This window comes from Lethenteron reissneri, chromosome 46 (genome assembly GCF_015708825.2).
Source record: "Lethenteron reissneri isolate LAM-NWPU_2019-01 chromosome 46, ASM1570882v1, whole genome shotgun sequence".
NCBI classification, from domain to species: Eukaryota; Metazoa; Chordata; class Hyperoartia; order Petromyzontiformes; family Petromyzontidae; genus Lethenteron; species Lethenteron reissneri.
The window spans coordinates 4,435,701-4,454,122 of NC_083824.1; the positions used below are offsets into that span (position 1 = coordinate 4,435,701).

General features: G+C 47.7%; 2 protein-coding genes across 2 annotated transcripts in view; one reads left to right on the plus strand and one right to left on the minus strand.

The window, feature by feature from the left end:
- Positions 1–7,456, plus strand: part of LOC133354228 (RNA polymerase II elongation factor ELL2-like) — a 53,369-nt gene extending 45,913 nt beyond the window's left edge. The window contains 4 exon segments of the mRNA XM_061570910.1: positions 1,727–1,793; positions 2,382–2,553; positions 2,949–2,993; positions 3,296–7,456. Of these exon segments, the coding sequence (XP_061426894.1) occupies positions 1,727–1,793; positions 2,382–2,553; positions 2,949–2,993; positions 3,296–3,409 (398 nt within the window). The 3' untranslated portion in view covers positions 3,410–7,456.
- An 850-nt stretch (positions 7,457–8,306) lies between these two features.
- LOC133354240 (peroxisomal membrane protein 11B-like) lies at positions 8,307–17,405 on the minus strand. Its single transcript, XM_061570929.1, has 5 exons — positions 17,280–17,405; positions 14,023–14,138; positions 12,299–12,446; positions 10,791–11,028; positions 8,307–10,267 (listed from the first exon to the last, which is right to left on the minus strand). Exons 1-5 carry the CDS (start codon positions 17,333–17,335, stop codon positions 10,055–10,057), a joined length of 771 nt encoding a protein of 256 aa, XP_061426913.1. The 5' UTR covers positions 17,336–17,405; the 3' UTR covers positions 8,307–10,054.
- Positions 17,406–18,422: the final 1,017 nt, after the last annotated feature.

Below are 18,422 nucleotides of genomic sequence, written 5' to 3' on the forward strand. Positions count from 1 at the left end.
CCGAAAGAACCAAGAAGATGTTAAGTTTTATTGTTAATTATCATTTGGTGATGTTGGTCAGATTAGACCTTTCTCGAATTTGTTCTCACCGAAGGAGGAGATGGCGCATACAGTTTTTGTAGAACCCTCGGATAGACTCGTCTGCAAGGGACGATGGGTCACGTGGTGCAGGCAGGGAGAGACCTGCCTGGCATGAAGTAAATTATTTATTAAAGTATGTTAGTTTCTGGGTTTCCAGCACAGGATGTAGATACAGATTTGGAGTGCGTTGGCAACCGCCTGTTCAAAATTGGGCTTCACGTCGGAACAAAGCCGTTTTATTTGTTGTGCCGCCTTTGCTATTCTGCTCTACGAGTGCGCTGCACAGATTGAACATTGGCCTCTGCGAGGCTAATCAGTTTTCAAGCGAGGATGGCAGTTGCAAAACAGCTGTATCGCATTAGTCACTGGGATGCTGCCCACTGTGGGCGCCCCGCCAAGGCGCCGTGTAGGCGGCATTTAGTAGTAGCGCTCTGCTGTGGGGCGTCGATTCAGAGAGTGTAAACCCTTGGCCCACGTTTGGAACTACTTCCTGTCATTAACATCGGCGCAGTTTCTCAACTATAGCGTTGAAACGGTTAAGTCACCGGTTAAGTCACCGTTGGCTTTCGATACATGAGGGCGTAACAGTACCCAAGCCTTGCTTCACTGCTTGTTGTTAGGGATGACCTCGTTTGTTATTAATTTCACAGCTGACAGGTTGGCAGTTTTGCAAGTGTCATTGCTATATTTTATTTAATATTCGGCGTATGCGCATTGAGAATGGATTGAATTACTCGGGGCTTGTATGTATGATTCGTCCACTCAGCCTCGTACGTAATAAGATTTTTTTTTAACATTTAAAAAATATTCAGTAAAACTCCGCACAGCTGAAATTAGCGATCCACACAAAATGCGTGCTCGTATTTCACTACACTGAATTATGTTTCTGTTCCTGGGATATTTTTGTTTGTACGGACCCAAGAGACAACCCACTTGGTAAGTGGGCTGCAATGGCGAACAGGCGAGTGTAATGAACGGTGGCACAATGTTGCCCTCTGGCGTTGACTTGCAGCTGATTGGCAGTCGCTGTAGAATCGGGGACAACGCGCGGTGGACGGACCGTTCCGTCGGCCTGATTTTCGGCACCGACAAATGTGTTCGTCGCTCCGTGTAATTGCCCTGCCATTATGTGAACACTTTCATTCTGTAAATACCCTTAGTTCTAGATTCATTTGACACGATGTCACACGGTGCACTTGCCTAGAGGAGTGTTGTTTCCACGGCGGCATTTGCTGCCGCGCATCCAACATTAATTGTGGAGCAATTATTTTGATGGCAGTCCTCCTATTAACGGGGGGGGGGGGGGGGGGGGGGGGACAATAAAGTTACGGAGCATCGCTGTTTATTTGATGTTGTAAATTTCGGGTGTCTGCTTGGAAAATTAAATCGTGCCCAGGATTGAAAACAACATGACCGGAAACAAATTATTGGAACTCAGGTGCAGACCTGATGGAGGTAATACGCGCTCACTTATTTGTCGCTGGCACTTAAAATGTCTCGAGTCTTTAAGTGAGCGCCCAATGAAATCGCCTCTTCAGGTAATTTTAATTCTACCCATTATCCCTAGTCGCATAAAACGTTTGGGTTTGCGAAGTACTTGCGTGCGTATTGTTTTTAACGTTGTATTTTGTGTTTTTTTTCCCAGGGGACGCCGAGGCTGACATGACTCTGAATGTCACAACTTCAACGGCAGATGTCCCCGACTACGTGATGTGAGTCTCGCACGTTGTACGCGTCAGGGTCTGCCCCTGTGAGCGCGACACGAACTTCACGTGTCGCAGAGTTTTGTGTACCAAGTAACGAAATCCACCTCCCCCTTATGAAATGTGCACCGAGCACTGTCCTGCAATGGTCCGTAATAATTCCCCGTTGTAAAAAGTCACGTTTTGTTTGTTTTATAGGAAGCGTTGACATGAACTTTTTCACTTGTTTACTGCTAAAGTCGAAGGTTTCCATCTGAAAATGTTAGTTGTCATTTTTACAGTAGAAACGTACTGACTAATGCGTTGGAATTTATGTATACAGTACGTAAACTTTGTAACCAGATAAGAGTCCGTTGAGATGACAATCTTTACTTGTGGGTTGAACTTAACGTGAGAATTTTAAACACTGCCGATCTAGAACCTTGAAATCTTTTCTCGTCAAAACAGACATCGTTTCGCTAAAACACATTAAAACTCAAACCACAGCCACAAACAAAAATCCACACGGCTGTGTACAACAACACGAGCCTTCGGGGGTGTATCATGACACCCAAATCCCATGATTGCCAACCCCCCCGAACCCTTTTCACCCGACAGAAACTACAAACCCATCGCGTCCCCAGAGCAGCGTCAGAGTTACAAGAACGACTTCAACGCGGAGTACGAGGAGTACCGGGAGCTGCACGCTCGCATCGAGAATGTCACGAAGCACTTTGTGCAACTCGACGCGAAGCTGCGCAAGCTGCAGCCCAGCACGGAGGAGTACAAGGTCGGAGCGCGCGTGGCCACGCACACACACACACACACACGCACCTCGCTCCCGCGCGTGCACGTCTACACCAAAATAGCCGCTGTAAATAAGTCGGGGGCGCAGCAATAAAATGTGCACTTTGATGCGCCTTCATGCGGGCTCTGATGTGGTAAACGGATATAAGCTGTGTTGTGAAGTTGATTTTGTTTTGCTTTTTGATGTTGGGAGGGTTTTCCGTTCCTTTCGCCTAAACATTGGAAGGGCCTTTCTTCGATGTTTGTAGTACATATCTAGTAGAACGCTGTCGAAGCCGCGCTTGCGGATCCAGCTGCGTGCACCCCAGCGGTCAACATAAGTCTGGTTATACCGTTGAATAAACATCTTGCCATAACGCTTTTTGTTTTATTTTGCAGAGTGTTCAGGACCAAGTTTTGAAAGAATACAAGCAGATAAAAAAGGTAAGCATATCGGGGTACGAGAGTCATTAATTCAGGTTGTTAGATTAATATTTAAAGGTGCCTGCTGCTTCGTGTAGATATACATTGCTGCTGTAATAGATGATTGCGCATGCTTTGCTTGCTTAGATAACAGCCTTGTGATGCACTAAGCATGACCACACTGCCGCGCTCATCAAAATGTAATAACTTAAAATATATTATGTTTCGTAATTTGATCTTGCATCACAGCATTGGCTTGACTTCGAGCTCATGTTAGCAGTTGTTTGCCCCCCCCACCCCCCCTTCCTTCCTTTCAACTCCAGATCAACCCAAATTTCCGTGAACAGAAACACCGCTGCCAGTATCTGCACCACAAGCTGTCTCACATCAAGCATCTCATCATGGAGTACGATCAGACCAGCGTGACCGTCTGGTAGCACCGCTTCAAACTCCGTAGCATTTCCCCCCCCCCCCCCCCCCACTTCGTGACAACGCCGTTTTGCATTTCGGCGATCCCAAATGTTGTCGACCAGCTTCTGCGAGCTTCTCAGCGTCGGGCATCTCTTTGAGGCGGAGGGTCAACCGGGTGAGGCTCACTTCAGCCAAGCTACGAGGAAGCCATAAAAAAAACTAAATAAAAGCAACTGCAAAAAAAACATTTCATAGCGGGCATTGGCAGATGGTACGTGTAAGGCAGCGTGGCCAAGTTTCAATTTATATTCCTTGACCATGGTCGTTGTTTTCCCTTCGGCAGCCCAAGTTGATGCGTTTCATGGTGTAATTGGCATAAGGTCTTGGATTGCTTGACTAAGAAAAAAGAGGGTTAGCGTGGTGCCGATTTCCCTTGCGTGCAGAAGTGGCCCCCTGAACCGCCTGTGGCTTCACGGCGCTTGATTTCCTGCGCAGTGGCGTTACGCAGCCCGGGGCTGCACGGGTTTCACTCTGGACCATCACGGTGCATTGCTGCCAAAATAATTTCGTGCACTAGGACTGGGCGCAGGCTTTGTTTCATGGCCCGTGGCCTATGTGTAGGGTGTTGGCCCTTTGTAAAAAACAATTATATCGGGCTGTTGTGGCGTAGGCGTTTTCCTTTCTCGGTTCGGTTATTTAATATTCGGCGCTTTTCAAGGGCTCTCTTAGTTATTTGGGGGGTTTAACCGAGAAGCTCCATTGAGCTCATGGGGGTTCAGGTGTGGAGTCGTGAGTCTTTTGATCTGTTTGCCCTCCCCTATGCCAAGGCACGAATTGCCCTTTCCAATGGCTCCTAACAAACCTTTTTTAAGTGTATTTTTAGAAATAATGACCAGTATAGTACAAGGTTGTACGCTTCCACACACACGGTGGTACACACATAAGCAGTGGCTTCGAGCCAAATCCTTCTTTGGGTATAATCCTTTTTTGTCTGTGAAATAGGGAGAGGCTCATGCCCCCCCCCCCCCGCCCGTGTTAGGTGAGGTCACTCATATAATTCAACTTCGCTTCTTAACCTCTAGGTGTCACTGGCACACGCGGTGACATGTATATTTTGTTTTACCAGGTAAGGCCCACAGAGCTATACAGCTCTTTTTCAGAAGCGACCTGGCCACAAATTTGAGCTCAACAAAGTGGCTTATCACACGTAAATTTACAGCAGCCAAATACACTCTAAACGCACGTTGATTCTAAATGTGGAGGGAAGAACTAGGAGGAAAATCCACGCAATCATGGGGAGAACATGCAAACTCCAAATGTGTAGGCTTCAGTGGTTCGGATCGAACCCACGACTTCCTGTATATTAGGCGAGGTAGTTAACATCTCACCACCGTGGCGCCCGATATGTAGCGTGGTGTTAACAATTATCGCGGCTACAAAATTGCCTTGACTGCCTCTCTGCTCATTCATTACACAGCTGTGTGCAAGGCTGCTGCAAAAAGGTGTCTTAAGTGTATTACTCTCCTGCTTGTTTCTGTTAATCTGCATTACATTGCGTCTTTACGAGTCTTGGTCATTAACTGCCGCAGGAATTACACACTTGCCACAGTGATACACACACACACACGCTGACCTGCATAGGTCAACACGTTATTGTGAAGATGCTTTACTCCTTACACGTCACCATCTTTCAGAACAACAGCACTTTATATTCATTTACCCCCCTGACTCAAAGCCGCGCAACACAACGAACATGCATGCTTTTATGATGCCTCATGTCAGGGAGAACCATTTAACTGTGCGGAGGAGTTAATTTCTTTTCCCCGAAACGTCTTACTACTTGTGGTGTAAATAGATGCACTGCGTGGGCGATATGGGCAGTGTGGCTGTAATTGGGGCTTTGGGGTAAAAGTTTACCTCTTACCCAGTGGCAAACTTTTCCTTAAAGTTACTTTTAAATGCAAGCTATTTTAGACAAAGAAGACAAAGTTGGATACAACTGGTTTAATGCGATGCTTTCTTTTGCGCCGGTGGGGGAATCTCAGCTGCCGCTAAATGTTTGGATTTAGTGTTGTACATTGTATTATATTCCCTTACTCGTGAACACGACCCGACACTTCACGTTCTGTTGCGGACAAAGCTGGTGGTGCTTGTGGATCAGAACTACAGAATTAAGATGTTTAACGGGGACGTCATGCCGCCGAGGAAGACTCACTAAATGCGTGGGCTTACTCTTGAGAATGTTTTCTTAATTTAATAGTTTAGTTTTGATGTTCACTGGAAAATCCAGGGAATTTAAAACTGGGGGGGGGGCGGGAGGGGAAAGACTAGCCTATGATCTTCACAAAGACCACATCTAAATGATGCTTTTCAACTAGTTTTGCTTTTTGCATCGGTGTACATTTGACACGATACGCGCACAAGGTATAAACATCTGGATTAACTTAATGATAATTATTTACAACCCAATTCTCAGCATATTTATGGTGACAAACGAAACGGATTGACAAAAATAAAGCGTCCATTTAAATCTTTATCAATCCACTGCATGTGTCTTAAAAGTGCAAAAAGCAAAATAAAGGAATTTGCTTCGCTGTATCTTCTTCTCTACCGGGAGTTGCCGAGTGCACAAAATAATATATAGTTACGCTAGTTTTTCGGATGGGGAAAAAACAGCTGCCTACTCCCTCTCTGTTGAAAGAGAGAATAATGTACTTTATTACTTAATTGCATTTCCAAGCCGAATCCTGTACTGCTAAGCATTTAACGTGTAGTTAATATGCACAAGTTAATCTTAAGATGTTGATAACATGATTACAGTGGGCTTTTGAATGAGTTTTGATGACCAGCCACTAAACATGCATAGGATGATTAGAGTGCGTTTACTGGTAGTCCATTTATAATTCAGTATTGAATGCTGCTATGGTGCGTACACTTTCTGTGCAAAGCTGAAGTCGTTATAAGACTGCCAGGGCATGCAACGTCTCATGTGGCATGCGGTGGAGCCTGAATTCCATTTTGTTTTCGTCACTCACATGGAAGTGAAAAGTGGCACCTGGGCTGGCCTGCCCCCCAGGACTGAAGCAACCTTGGCCAAAATTCAGCCCTGGAAATTGGAAATGTTGAGAGAGTGGTTGTGTGCTGAAGGGATGGATGGATGAGCGAGAGAATGCTGTGAGGGCGAGCACGGGGGACACGCGTGCTTGCCTTTAACTTAAAACAAAGTACGTGTTTGGTTGCAGGAGCAAACAAAATACTTTAACGGCTTTGCTAAACAAAACCTGCAAGTTTTGTGTAGTGTGACCTGCCCTATTGTTTAAAATGAGACGACCCTCGCGTAAGAGCACGTGAATGGTACTCGTTTTTTTTTGCTGTCGTGATAATCTGGGAAATGAAAGTTTGTGCATTTTCGCAGCGTTGCCATGTGCTGCGCCATCACGGCTCTCGTGGCTTCCATACAAACTTAACATCAAAATCCATGCTCCGTCAATGTAAAATTGAGGGACAGTTTACCAGATTTTCTCGGTGCAAGAGAGAAGCCTGGGGTTTTCAAAAGGTTTATTTTCTGTTTGTTTTTAAAAACTCGACTGCGTTGGTCATTTTGAATTGCTGTACAATATAAAATTGAATCGCCTGTGCAACGGTAGAAATTCATATTTTGAGAACTGGTGTACCCGCCTAAATGCAGCGCTTGGATTGGCTCCGGCTGCAGTGACGCAAATATTAAAGCTGGCTTGCCCTGCAGCCACTGTTCCAAGAATAAGCATGCAGATGGATCGGTCTTTTCAGAACTGCATTCATGCCACATACTTCTGGTGCCAATTTCCAACCAGAACAAATCCAGTTTGATTGCATCTCCATGTGCAGGCGATGGTGCGGTCCGTCATACCAGTATTCTGTGCCTGCTCATGGCGTTTATATTCTCATCTACGTAGAAACGCACTGTTTTTTTTTCTGGCCGGCATTTAGGGCAGGATGTGCTGTGTGTACTTGCTGTTGATTTGTCCGGCGTTTTGAGAACGGTGATGTCTTTGCAATCTCTGCCCAAATAAAAACTATTTTGGGACAGCATGCCCAAGGACTCGTGGTCTTACTCTGTCAACATGACATTCTCTTCGTCGTTTTCCTTTGTAATGAAAAAAATTATTCTAGATTTGAAGTTTTCGTGACTGCAAGGATTCATACTCTTTGGTTTTTTCGGTAAAGTCACGTCGGTGAAAAATTTAGTAAAATAAATCACGACGTTTCGGGCGCAACACAAGCGTCCTTCTTCAGGTAGGGACAACTTAGCGAAAACACCGCTTAAAATGTCCAACAGCCCTGTCAGTCTGCCCATACCAATGTCGGTCATGCTAACATGAACCCACTGAGAGAGACACGGCCATTGAGAGACGGCCATCATGCACCATGGTTATAAGTGCGGGTTGGTAAGGTAGGGGTCACTGACCAGTTTAGTGGTCAATGATTTTGGTCGTGACCAGACGTACAACTGTTTTACAAGTGTATAGTTCTAGATTTGAAGCTTTCGTGACTGCAAGGATTCATATTCTTAGGTTTTTTCGGTAAAGTCACGTAGGTAAAAAATTTTAATTAATAAAAGTAAAATAAAAATAAAATATTTTATTTTTAATAAGTAAAAATAAAATATAGAATTTTTATTTAAACTTTTATTAATTAATTTACTTTTATTAATTTAACATTTAAATAAAAAAAAAGTAAAATAAAATGTTTTAATTTTTAATAAAAGTAAAAATAAAATATTACATTTTTATTTTACTTTTATTAATTTAAACTTTTTACCTAGGTGACTTTACCGAAAAAACCTAAGAATACAAGTGTATAGCTTGGTTATGACCAGTGCGGAACAGCTCCAAACGTCGCTTTCATAAATACGTAACTGAATATCCACAATCACAATTTAAATTGAGAAGGTAGTAAGATATATATTTTTTATTAAATCCATTCAATTTTGAACAGGATTATTGTTCACGTAAGATTAGGCATTACAACTCGATGTTTAATTTTATCAAAAGCCACTTGAGCATTCAAGAACCCGAACATCCAATGTACTGCTCCAAATGTAGTTACCGAACGTGCTTTCAAATCAATTTACACCAAACATTCAAATGTGTCAGAATTTTACATTTTCGCCCCAAATTTCAGTGAGCTCGTTCTTCACATCGTGTTGACGGGGGTTGCATTCTTATATACAAAACGTGCATTGAAGCTGTTCAATTGTACATGTGTTTATCAAAAGTTATTTACACTGATGTTGCAAATTAAACCGCTGCAAAATGTTATCCAAAGTGTTGCTTGTAATTTTACAACCGTTCCGGGTTCATCGCATCCAAGTCGAACAGCGCTTACCCACGCAAATAAATGCACTACAGTTATAGAGAAAGCAATTTTGCATTAATACACAAAGCAAAATGAATGTTCCTTTGCGAAATGCACTCTGTTCAAATTACGAAAAGGATATACGGAAATGGCTTAACTGTCCATTATTGCTTCTTGTCAAGTCAAACTGTTGCTGCAAGCGTCGTGTGTAGTTTGTCAACCATTCGTAGGTGGAGTTCCATTCGGAACGCTTGAACGTGATGTTATCAAGTGTGAAGTATGCAGTCAACACGTTCCTTCGGAGTGGGCAGGTAGGAACTTGGCTGGACAGCGCAATCGTGCGATCCGTGTCACGCCGCGCAAGCTACGTGGGGCGGTGCGTCACGTGGTGCTGAGCCCGCCCGAAGCGCCCTATGAAATACAAATCGAGGGCATGGCTGTGCACGACAGACAAATAATCCCTGGTGGGCAGTGTGGAACTGTTCCTACTTGTATTAATCGTTCTTTATAACGAACAAAAACTCCCAAATATAACTTTGTGGGCAGCTATGGAGTTTAGGTCACGATTGTCTGTTAATTTTCGTAAGTGCAACTTTTTAAAATGTTATCTATATGGTCACTAAATGTGAGACGAGTCGTCACCATCCATGATCAATCCACTGACGGATTGAAGGGCTCCACACATCGGGCAATTTCATTGGTTCATCTTTACAGTCGGCGTCCCCTCTACCGTCAATCTCGACCGCAGGCCAAAGTAAAATTCGGCGCCAGGGAATTGCCGCGCGCTTTTAAAACACCAAACTTGCGCGCGCCAAATTTGTCATTGAACACATTGGATTCCACCAAAATCATGAAAGCGAAATTAGCAAAACCCGTAGTTTTTTTTCCTCCCTTGGAAATGAATTCTGACAATCGGAGCAGCAAAGAATCGATGGTGTTACAGTATTGTTTTTGGTAGAGTACCCCCCCCCCCCTTATCCATTGGCACATTAGGAGCCGGAGCAGGGCTCTGGGCGGTGCCCACTGGATATTTCCCACGTTGAACGGAAACCAAACCGTGATACGCTGGCCTCAAACGGGATCCTTAATCTGGCTGGAGACCAACTCCTACCAGGGGTGGTGCTAATGACGCATTCACCAAATGCGACTTCAGTTAATACACCCGAGGACAAAGCATCACCGCGTTTTCGACGTGCGCCTGCATTCACAGCGTGTTACGTTGTTGGCACGGCTCAACTTCTGTGGTGGAAAAAACAAGCTGACGCGGCTCTGATGTGCAATGAAAATAAAAGAGGCGTATACGAGCTTCCCCCGGGGTGGCGTAGCCGACGGGCTCAGGGCTTGAGCTTGAGCCAGGGGTGCGTGATCTGGAGGATTCCAAGCACGGAGGAGATAACCCCGCACAGGCCCACGACGCCGGGCGACGATCGACGCAGGCCCAGGCGGTCCAGCGGGATGACGAGGTCGCACAGGTTCTTCACCAGGTCCAGCAGCACCGCGTGGTTCGTCCGCATGACGTGGCACGTCAGCGCGCAGCACCCACGCACCTGCACGCGCAGCAAAGAATCGATGGTGTTACAGTCTTGCCAAAACTCGTACGTAAATATAAGTACGGCCTCACTATGCTGTGTCGGTCATGGGGGGTTTTTTTTGGAGCAAATTTCAGTGAGGGTTGGTCAGGGAAGGGCCGGTTCTGATACCATTGATATCAGCCATATCCGAGAAACAATGGGTCACCGAGTTCATAGCATAGCCCGCTAAGCACCTCAGGTTTATATAATATACAAACAAATCTATTTCATGTTTTCCTAAGATGAATCAGCATCCACAGCCATACCCAGTAAAACCTTTTAAACCGAGTCGCCGTAACGATGATGAATACAATTTCTAGAATTAGCACAGGCCGGACACGCGTGTGCGCGTGCCTGCAACGGCGGACGTGAAAACGGTGCGTGTGCCTGCGTGCCCGCGTGCCTGAGTGCCCGTGTACCCACGTACTTGTGTACCCACGTACCCGTGTACCCACGTACCCGTGTACCCACGTACCCGTGTACCCATGTACCCACGTACCCGCGTGCCAAGCCGTGCCGGGTCCCCGCTCCCCTGGGAGTACTCCTCTCCGTTGGCCCACTCGGCCACGGCGCCGCCGGCCCGGCCCCCTCGCTTCCCCCGCGCCCGTGCCTCCCTGTCCACCAGCAGCGCCACCTCGTAGGCGTCGCGCGCCAGGCCCATGAGCAGCACCAGCAGGTAGAAGCGGAACGCCCGCTTGCTCCACTTGTCCGAGTCGAGCTTGGCGATCAGCCCCAACCTGATGCAAGCGTGCGTGCACACGCGCCAACGCGGGTTAACGTGCTTCCCGTAGGAAACGTTTTTAAACTACGGGCAGCAAGCCTTCAATGCATCAGCTCTGTCTTTACTGGAATGGAAGAGAAGACAGAAATGAGAGTTAAAGGGACTATTTGCGATGTGCTGCGCACTGGGTTCCACAGTGATCATAAAATACTTTCAAACACAAGGGCATGTTGGACGGCATAACTTAATCCACGTGGATACAGACTTTTCCTAACTTATGATAAGTTTAAATTTCGATTTAAAGCTTTCGTGACTGCAGGGATTCATATTCTTGGTTCTTTCGGTAAAGTCACGTAGAAGGGAAAACAAGATTATGATAAGTTTGTTTGTTTACTCAGTTTTATTCCGTTGGTGCTGTCGGTGTCACGTCAAGCGATGGAAGTAACTTTTCGGAGCTCACACAGCAGTGCCGCCCTCTATGTGAAGAGGACAGCTCACTGAAGTAGCTGTCACAGTGGGGAGGGAGAGACACTTGCCATCTGCCCTGCCACTGAGATGCTACGGCATTGGTGACACGTGTCATTTATTAGTTCTCACAAAACGTTCATGTTTCAGGTCACTCAAACACGTTTAACATACATAATTAGGTAACTAATGGGGTGTGTGGTCAAATTGATGTTTTATGTCTCAGCTGAAATTATCCAAATTAAGGAGACAACCGAACGTAAGATGACGCGTTTTTTTACTCGGTCATTGGTAACTGGGCTGAGACCAACAACTCACAACACTTGAGAAGCCGTCTGTAAGGCACAGGAGGAGCGCCAGCAGTGGAATCTGAACACGTGCCTACTCCTACTGGTGTGTGCATGCAAGCACACACCACCGGTGCTGAACGTCTTCAACTTGTTGATCCATTACAGCAAGGTCAGGTCTGACACCAGCATGGAATTCAAGATGCGATCGTGACCGCACCATGTAACTCGCCAAAAAAAAAATCTTAGGTACTATTACAGACACCGTGATCCAATGTGCCAAGTTTAGCCTTCGATGGCGATAATTTTCCAGGGGCGACCGCGTCACACGGCGCAACGGAGCTCCATTCGCGTCGGTGAGGCTCATGCAATCGCTTGGCATGAGTTGGCCAAAGCAACGGGGGGGGAACGGGGAACGCCTATGACAGGCTGACCCGGTACGCCCAGCACACGCCTGGGGAGTGCTGCCACTACGATCAGCGAGTTGGCTGCCCACTGGCATGGTGTGTTGGTGCCACTACCGCCGCTGCATACTTTCCAGCCCAGAGCAAGTTGTCGCAGGCGAGGTAGAGGCCACGGTTCAGCTGTGCGACCGTCAGACACAGACGCAGCACGGGGTCGGACAAGTGCACAGTCCTCCGGGCAGCCACCACGCAGTCTGCCGACTGACCCAAGCGCAGCACTGCAGAGGGGGAGGCTCGTTGTTATTCTCAGAAATAACCTCCACTCTGCAATATAGTGGCTGTGTGTAGTACGGTGTTTGTATTGGCAGTGTGTAGTGGCTCTGTGAGGTTTTTGTAGTCGCAGTGTATAGTGGCTTTATGTCTTGTTGACTCCATAATGCGAATTGACCCTCAACATTGGACGTCAATGTGTAATGGCCCTGGCTTTGTATCTCTGCAGATTGCCGAATGGAACGTGTGCGTCAGTTACTGTCACAGTTTCCTCTTCCACAGCACCAGGATGGCTATGGCTGCATTGGGATTGTTTTTTGTTTCTGAAAATCAAAAGGTCAAATGTAGGCTCCCTTGTGATACGAAGCATTTATTATTCATTCTGAGTCTCAGGCAGCCAGACTAAGGCTCCTGGAGGTGTCAATCTCCTATGTCGTAATCTACACGTCACTGCATCAGACACGATTTTACAGAAAAAGGATGAATTTTTGCCCGGGTCACTTTTATGCGCACCATCTATAGTGATATAGAAATATCAAGTCAACACTTGCTTCGTGTACACGTGACACAAAAAAATAAACACGGTGTGTTTTGTTTTTTTGAAGCTTCAAAAAGACAATGTAATGCATCGCCATTGAAACACTTGCTTATATTTTGGATTTATATTCAACAAAACGTACATCGCATTCTGTATATTGTTACTCTGCAAGTAAGAATATTTTGTCAATCCACTGCTGGATGAGGGCCTCCCCACACCCTGTGGAGACGTGGGGATTATTGGACCATACTTCCTGGTCAGTGTGGGATTATGGCGGGGAGAATAAAACATTGTACAAATATCTTCTTGGTTCTTTCGGTAAAGTCACGTAGAATGGAAATAAAAAAATAATGTTTTATTTTTTTTATTTTATTATTTCCATTCTACGTGACTTTACCGAAAGAACCAAGAAGATGAATCCCTGCAGTCACGAAAGCTTTAAATCGAAAAATTGTTCAAATAGATTTTTCCAGACAAACCTCTGCTGCCCATATAGCCCCACAGTTGATAACAAAGTGTTGTGCGTGGTGGTCACTCGTTCAATCACTATCCAAGGGTCAACGCTGCTTAACCTCCAACATCTCATGAGATTGGGAACAATACAGGTGATTTGTTCATAGGTCATCTCGTTATTAACCTAATGGGATTGTGACCGTTTAATAAGTATAACCCGTAAAAACAAAGTTTTTCACTATAAATCCTTTATATGTGTGGCGGCTAGAGTCCTCTCGTCCTCTGGCTTGAGATGGCTGCCACCTATGGGTCAGATGATTGCATGGCAGCATTAAGCAATTGGTAATTAAATATAATATTTTTGTCCTAAAAAGTGTAAAATTTTGGAGAAAAAATGTTCACGAACATTAATTGTCACGCACAACGAGTCTGTGTGGAAAATGTCAGCTCGATTGGATCACGGGAAGTGGGTTAAAAAACGACCGAAAGATTTGCACGGTCCTAAGCAAGCAAGCAAGTGAACTTAATATAAAGGATTTAAAAACACCCCGGCTGCCACGCGAGTGAATGGACAAGCGAGTGTATGGACTCACTCTTCCTGCCCATGCTCAGGTGAGTCTCCAGCTGCTTGAGGAGGGCTGCCACGTCGCCACTGAGCCCAGCCGTGCCCGCCAGGTGGTGGAGCAGCGTGCAGGTGTACTGCGCTGTCCTGCAAGACAGTCGCCCATCCTCGCGTTCAACACTGCGGCTCCACGGAGCTTCTCGTCGCATGGGAGGTGAAGCAGAAATCGCCTTCCTCCATTCTGCAATTAACCTGGGTTTTCTCAAGTGTCGTGAGCTGATGGGTTTAGCCATGGGCCGGCTCCAGAGGGGTGCTGGGATGGGCCCATTTGGCCCACCATAGTTCACTCTCCTTAGCGGCATTTAAACTAAATGATGCAAAATTATTATTTTTTATCATGTAAGGTTCACTGAGCAAAAGAGCTCTTTTTCAGAAGCAGCCTCTCCACAAATGATAGCTCAACGAAGTGGCTCATCACGTGGACATTTATGGCAGCCAAATACTCAAAAAGCATATTTCTAAAAGTGGAGGGAAAAACCCATAGAAAAATCCACACGACCACGGGGAGAACATGCAAACTCGAAATACACAGCAGCAGGCGTGAGGGTCGGGATCGAACCCACGACCTCCTCTATACCAGGCGAGGTAGTTAAGATCTCATAGCCACCGTGATGATGATGAGAGACGCAGACTCAAAATATACAGCAGCAGCAGGCGTGAGGGTCGGGATCGAACCCACGACCTCCTCTATACCAGGCGAGGTAGTTAAGATCTCATAGCCACCGTGATGATAATGAGAGACGCAGACTCAAAATATACAGCAGCAGGCGTGAGGATCGGGATCAAACCCACGACCTCCTGCGTACCAGGTGAGGTAGTTAACATCTCATAGCCCACATGATAATGAGAGACGCAGACTCCAAATATACAGCAGCAGGCGTGAGGATCGGGATCGAACCCACGACCTCCTGTGTACCAGGTGAAGTAGTTAACATCTCGCCCCTCCACACAACAGGTCTACACCCACCCCCCTACCCGACCCCCATCCGTGAGGAGCTGGTGCCAGACCCTCACGTGTAACAATGTAACGTTAAATGTGATCCTGCACTTAATTTGGCTTTACTTAGACCAGGGGTGGGGAACGTCCGGCCCGCGAGCCGTATAAGGCCCGCAAAATCATTTGGATCTGGCCCTGCCAAGGCAACTGCAGGCGGGACTCGAAATTCAATCAATCTTGGAGCAAACCTGGAAAAGCAGTGGCGAGTAGCAACATCATCAATAGCAGCTAACATCACACGCCTCGCCAAAAGGAAGCAGTTCCAGCCATCACATTAGGGACGAGTTAATTAAATGTTTGACCAAATATAACAGGCTAATTTTTAAGTTGATAATTTTGTATGGCCCGCGAATGATGTTATATAAATATCCAAATGGCCCTTGGCAGAAAAAAGTTTCCCCACCCCCTGACTGAGACGATGAACATCACTCTGTGCAGCAGCAGTGGGTGGGTAAGTGCCGCCCCCTACTGTATAGACCAGAGGTCACTCGTTAACCTCTCAGAGGTAGCTCTGCGGTATCCGCTTTCACGAATCGCTGTCCTTGCCACAGATTGAATGTCTTTGTCAGTCTCATGATGCGATACCTATCACGTAATTTGAACAAACATGTGGAGGCGGATTCTAGAGACGCTGTAACAGAGTGTGGGACGAGGAGAAAAAGATGCAGCCAATGGACAGGACATGATGAGGGGTCTAGGATTAATGTACACTCACATATTCACCCCACCCACGGAATCGATTGTCAACATTTCGAATTGCAAGGCAATTCTTGTAATGTATAACCACGTGGTGGATGTAGTTGTAAGTGCCAAGTGAATCTATTGCATACAAGAAACCAGAATCACTCTTAGCCATGGCCTATCCACTGCGAGATGAAGACGCCCACCCTCCCCCCATCACCATCCCTCGCGTTACTGCAGCACATGCAGTAGCAATGCGGAATAATCGATTCTCAATGCAATCATCGGCGCATGATGCCCAGTGGGGGCCCAACGCGTGGGGCAGATACAGGGAGGGAGAGGGGGGCAGTGACAGGGAGAGAGAGACAGGGAGACAGGGAGAGAGAGGCAGTGACAGGGACCTCCTGTGCACCAGGCGAGGTAGTCAACATCTCTCAGTGTCTGGGATTGAACCCACGACCTCCTGTGCACCAGGCGAGGTAGTCAACATCTCTCAGTGTCTGGGATTGAACCCACGACCTCCTGTGCACCAGGCGAGGTAGTTAACATCTCTCAGTGTCTGGGATTGAACCCACGACCTCCTGCGTACCAGGCGAGGTAGTTAACATCTCTCAGTGTCTGGGATTGAACCCACGACCTCCTGTGTACCAGGCGAGGTAGTCAACGTCTCTCAGTGTCTGGGATTGAACCCACGACCTCCTGCGTACCAGGCGAGGTAGTTAACATCTCTCAGTGTCTGGGATTGAACCCACGACCTCCTGTGCACCAGGCGAGGTAGTCAACATCTCTCAGTGTCTGGGATTGAACCCACGACCTCCTGTGCACCAGGCGAGGTAGTCAACATCTCAGAGCAGGAGGCGGTGTTGAAAGGGAAGCGAAACTCTATCCAGGCTGCACAATCAGAACCCGGTCCCTGGGCCAACGAGGTGAGGGGTGACGATGGCGCTTCGATAGTTGTTGCGGCTCTTTGGACTGGAGCCACCCTACGCCGTACGGGTCCGCGTGGCGCGTACTTTGACCATACTTCACCGCGCTGGTCAATGCGTGATTGGAGGCGTCACTTGGAACAGATTTATTTTGTTGTTTATTAAACGTCCTTCATTGCGGGAGTGATTATAATCAGCGCTGCCCTCGCGAGAGGCCCACCGAGTCCTCACGCCGCCGACGAGAGCGGGCGGCTCAAGTCGTCTCTAACATCGCGGCGTGGTGACGACTTCGCCCAGCAGTGGACTGAGCATGGCTGCTAATTAGCAAAGGAGGGCTCACTCCACGTTTACAAAACCTAACGCGGATAGGCGCGGACAGGTGGCGCGGCGCACGCGATTGGTCAATCTCGCGCAAGCCCCACCCACTTCGAGCCGCTTCGACCAATGGCAGCGCAGGAACGCATCTCGCCACGCCCCCACCGCGCGATGCGCTACGCGGATTCTAAAGCGAAGGCTTCTTCATAAACAGCTAGGCCGCGGCTGTCGTTCGCTCCCTCAGCGTTACCCGCAGCCTCTGCCACCGCCGCCGCTCGGCTAACGAGGGCGCGGCCCCGCGCCACCCACCGATAGATCTTCTCCTTGGCCGGACTCTGCGCCGTGAACTTCACGAATGGCTCCATGGCGACCTGAGGGGGTGGGGGCGGAGGTGGTCGCCTCAGCACCGTGCGACGAGTGGCGAGCCGAGTGCGCAAAGGCCACAGCTTCTGTCTGCTGCGGCGTGGTGGCCAACGCCGCAGGAAGCAGTTTCTGTCTGAATCGCTTCTGTCTGCCACCGCTTCTGTTCGTGTTCGCGCATTGCGATTGAAATACTTCAAAACCCTCACTCACTCACCCTCTCACTCACTCACCCTCTCACTCACTCACCCTCTCACTCACTCACTCACCCTCTCACTCACTCACCAAGCCTCTCTCACACTCACTCACCAAGCCTCTCTCACACTCACTCACCAAGCCTCTCTCACACTCACCAAGCCTCTCTCACACTCACTCACCAAGCCTCTCTCACACTCACTCACCAAGCCTCTCTCACACTCACTCACCAAGCCTCTCTCACACTCACTCACCAAGCCTCTCTCACTCACTCACCAAGCCTCTCTCACACTCACTCACCAAGCCTCTCTCACACTCACTCACCAAGCCTCTCTCACACTCACTCACCAAGCCTCTCTCACACTCACTCACCAAGCCTCTCTCACTCACTCACCCTCTCTCACACTCACTCACCAAGCCTCTCTCACACTCACTCACCAAGCCTCTCTCACTCACTCACCCTCTCTCACACTCACTCACCAAGCCTCTCTCACACTCACTCACCAAGCCTCTCTCACTCACTCACCCTCTCGTTCACTCACTCACCAAGCCTCTCTCACACTCACTCACCCTCTCGTTCACTCACTCACCAAGCCTCTCTCACTCACTCACCCTCTCGTTCACTCACTCACCAAGCCTCTCTCACTCACTCACCCTCTCGTTCACTCACTCACCAAGCCTCTCTCACACTCACTCACCCTCTCGTTCACTCACTCACCAAGCCTCTCTCACTCACTCACCCTCTCGTTCACTCACTCACCAAGCCTCTCTCACACTCACTCACCCTCTCGTTCACTCACTCACCAAGCCTCTCTCACACTCACTCACCCTCTCGTTCACTCACTCACCAAGCCTCTCTCACTCACTCACACTCACTCACCAAGCCTCTCTCACACT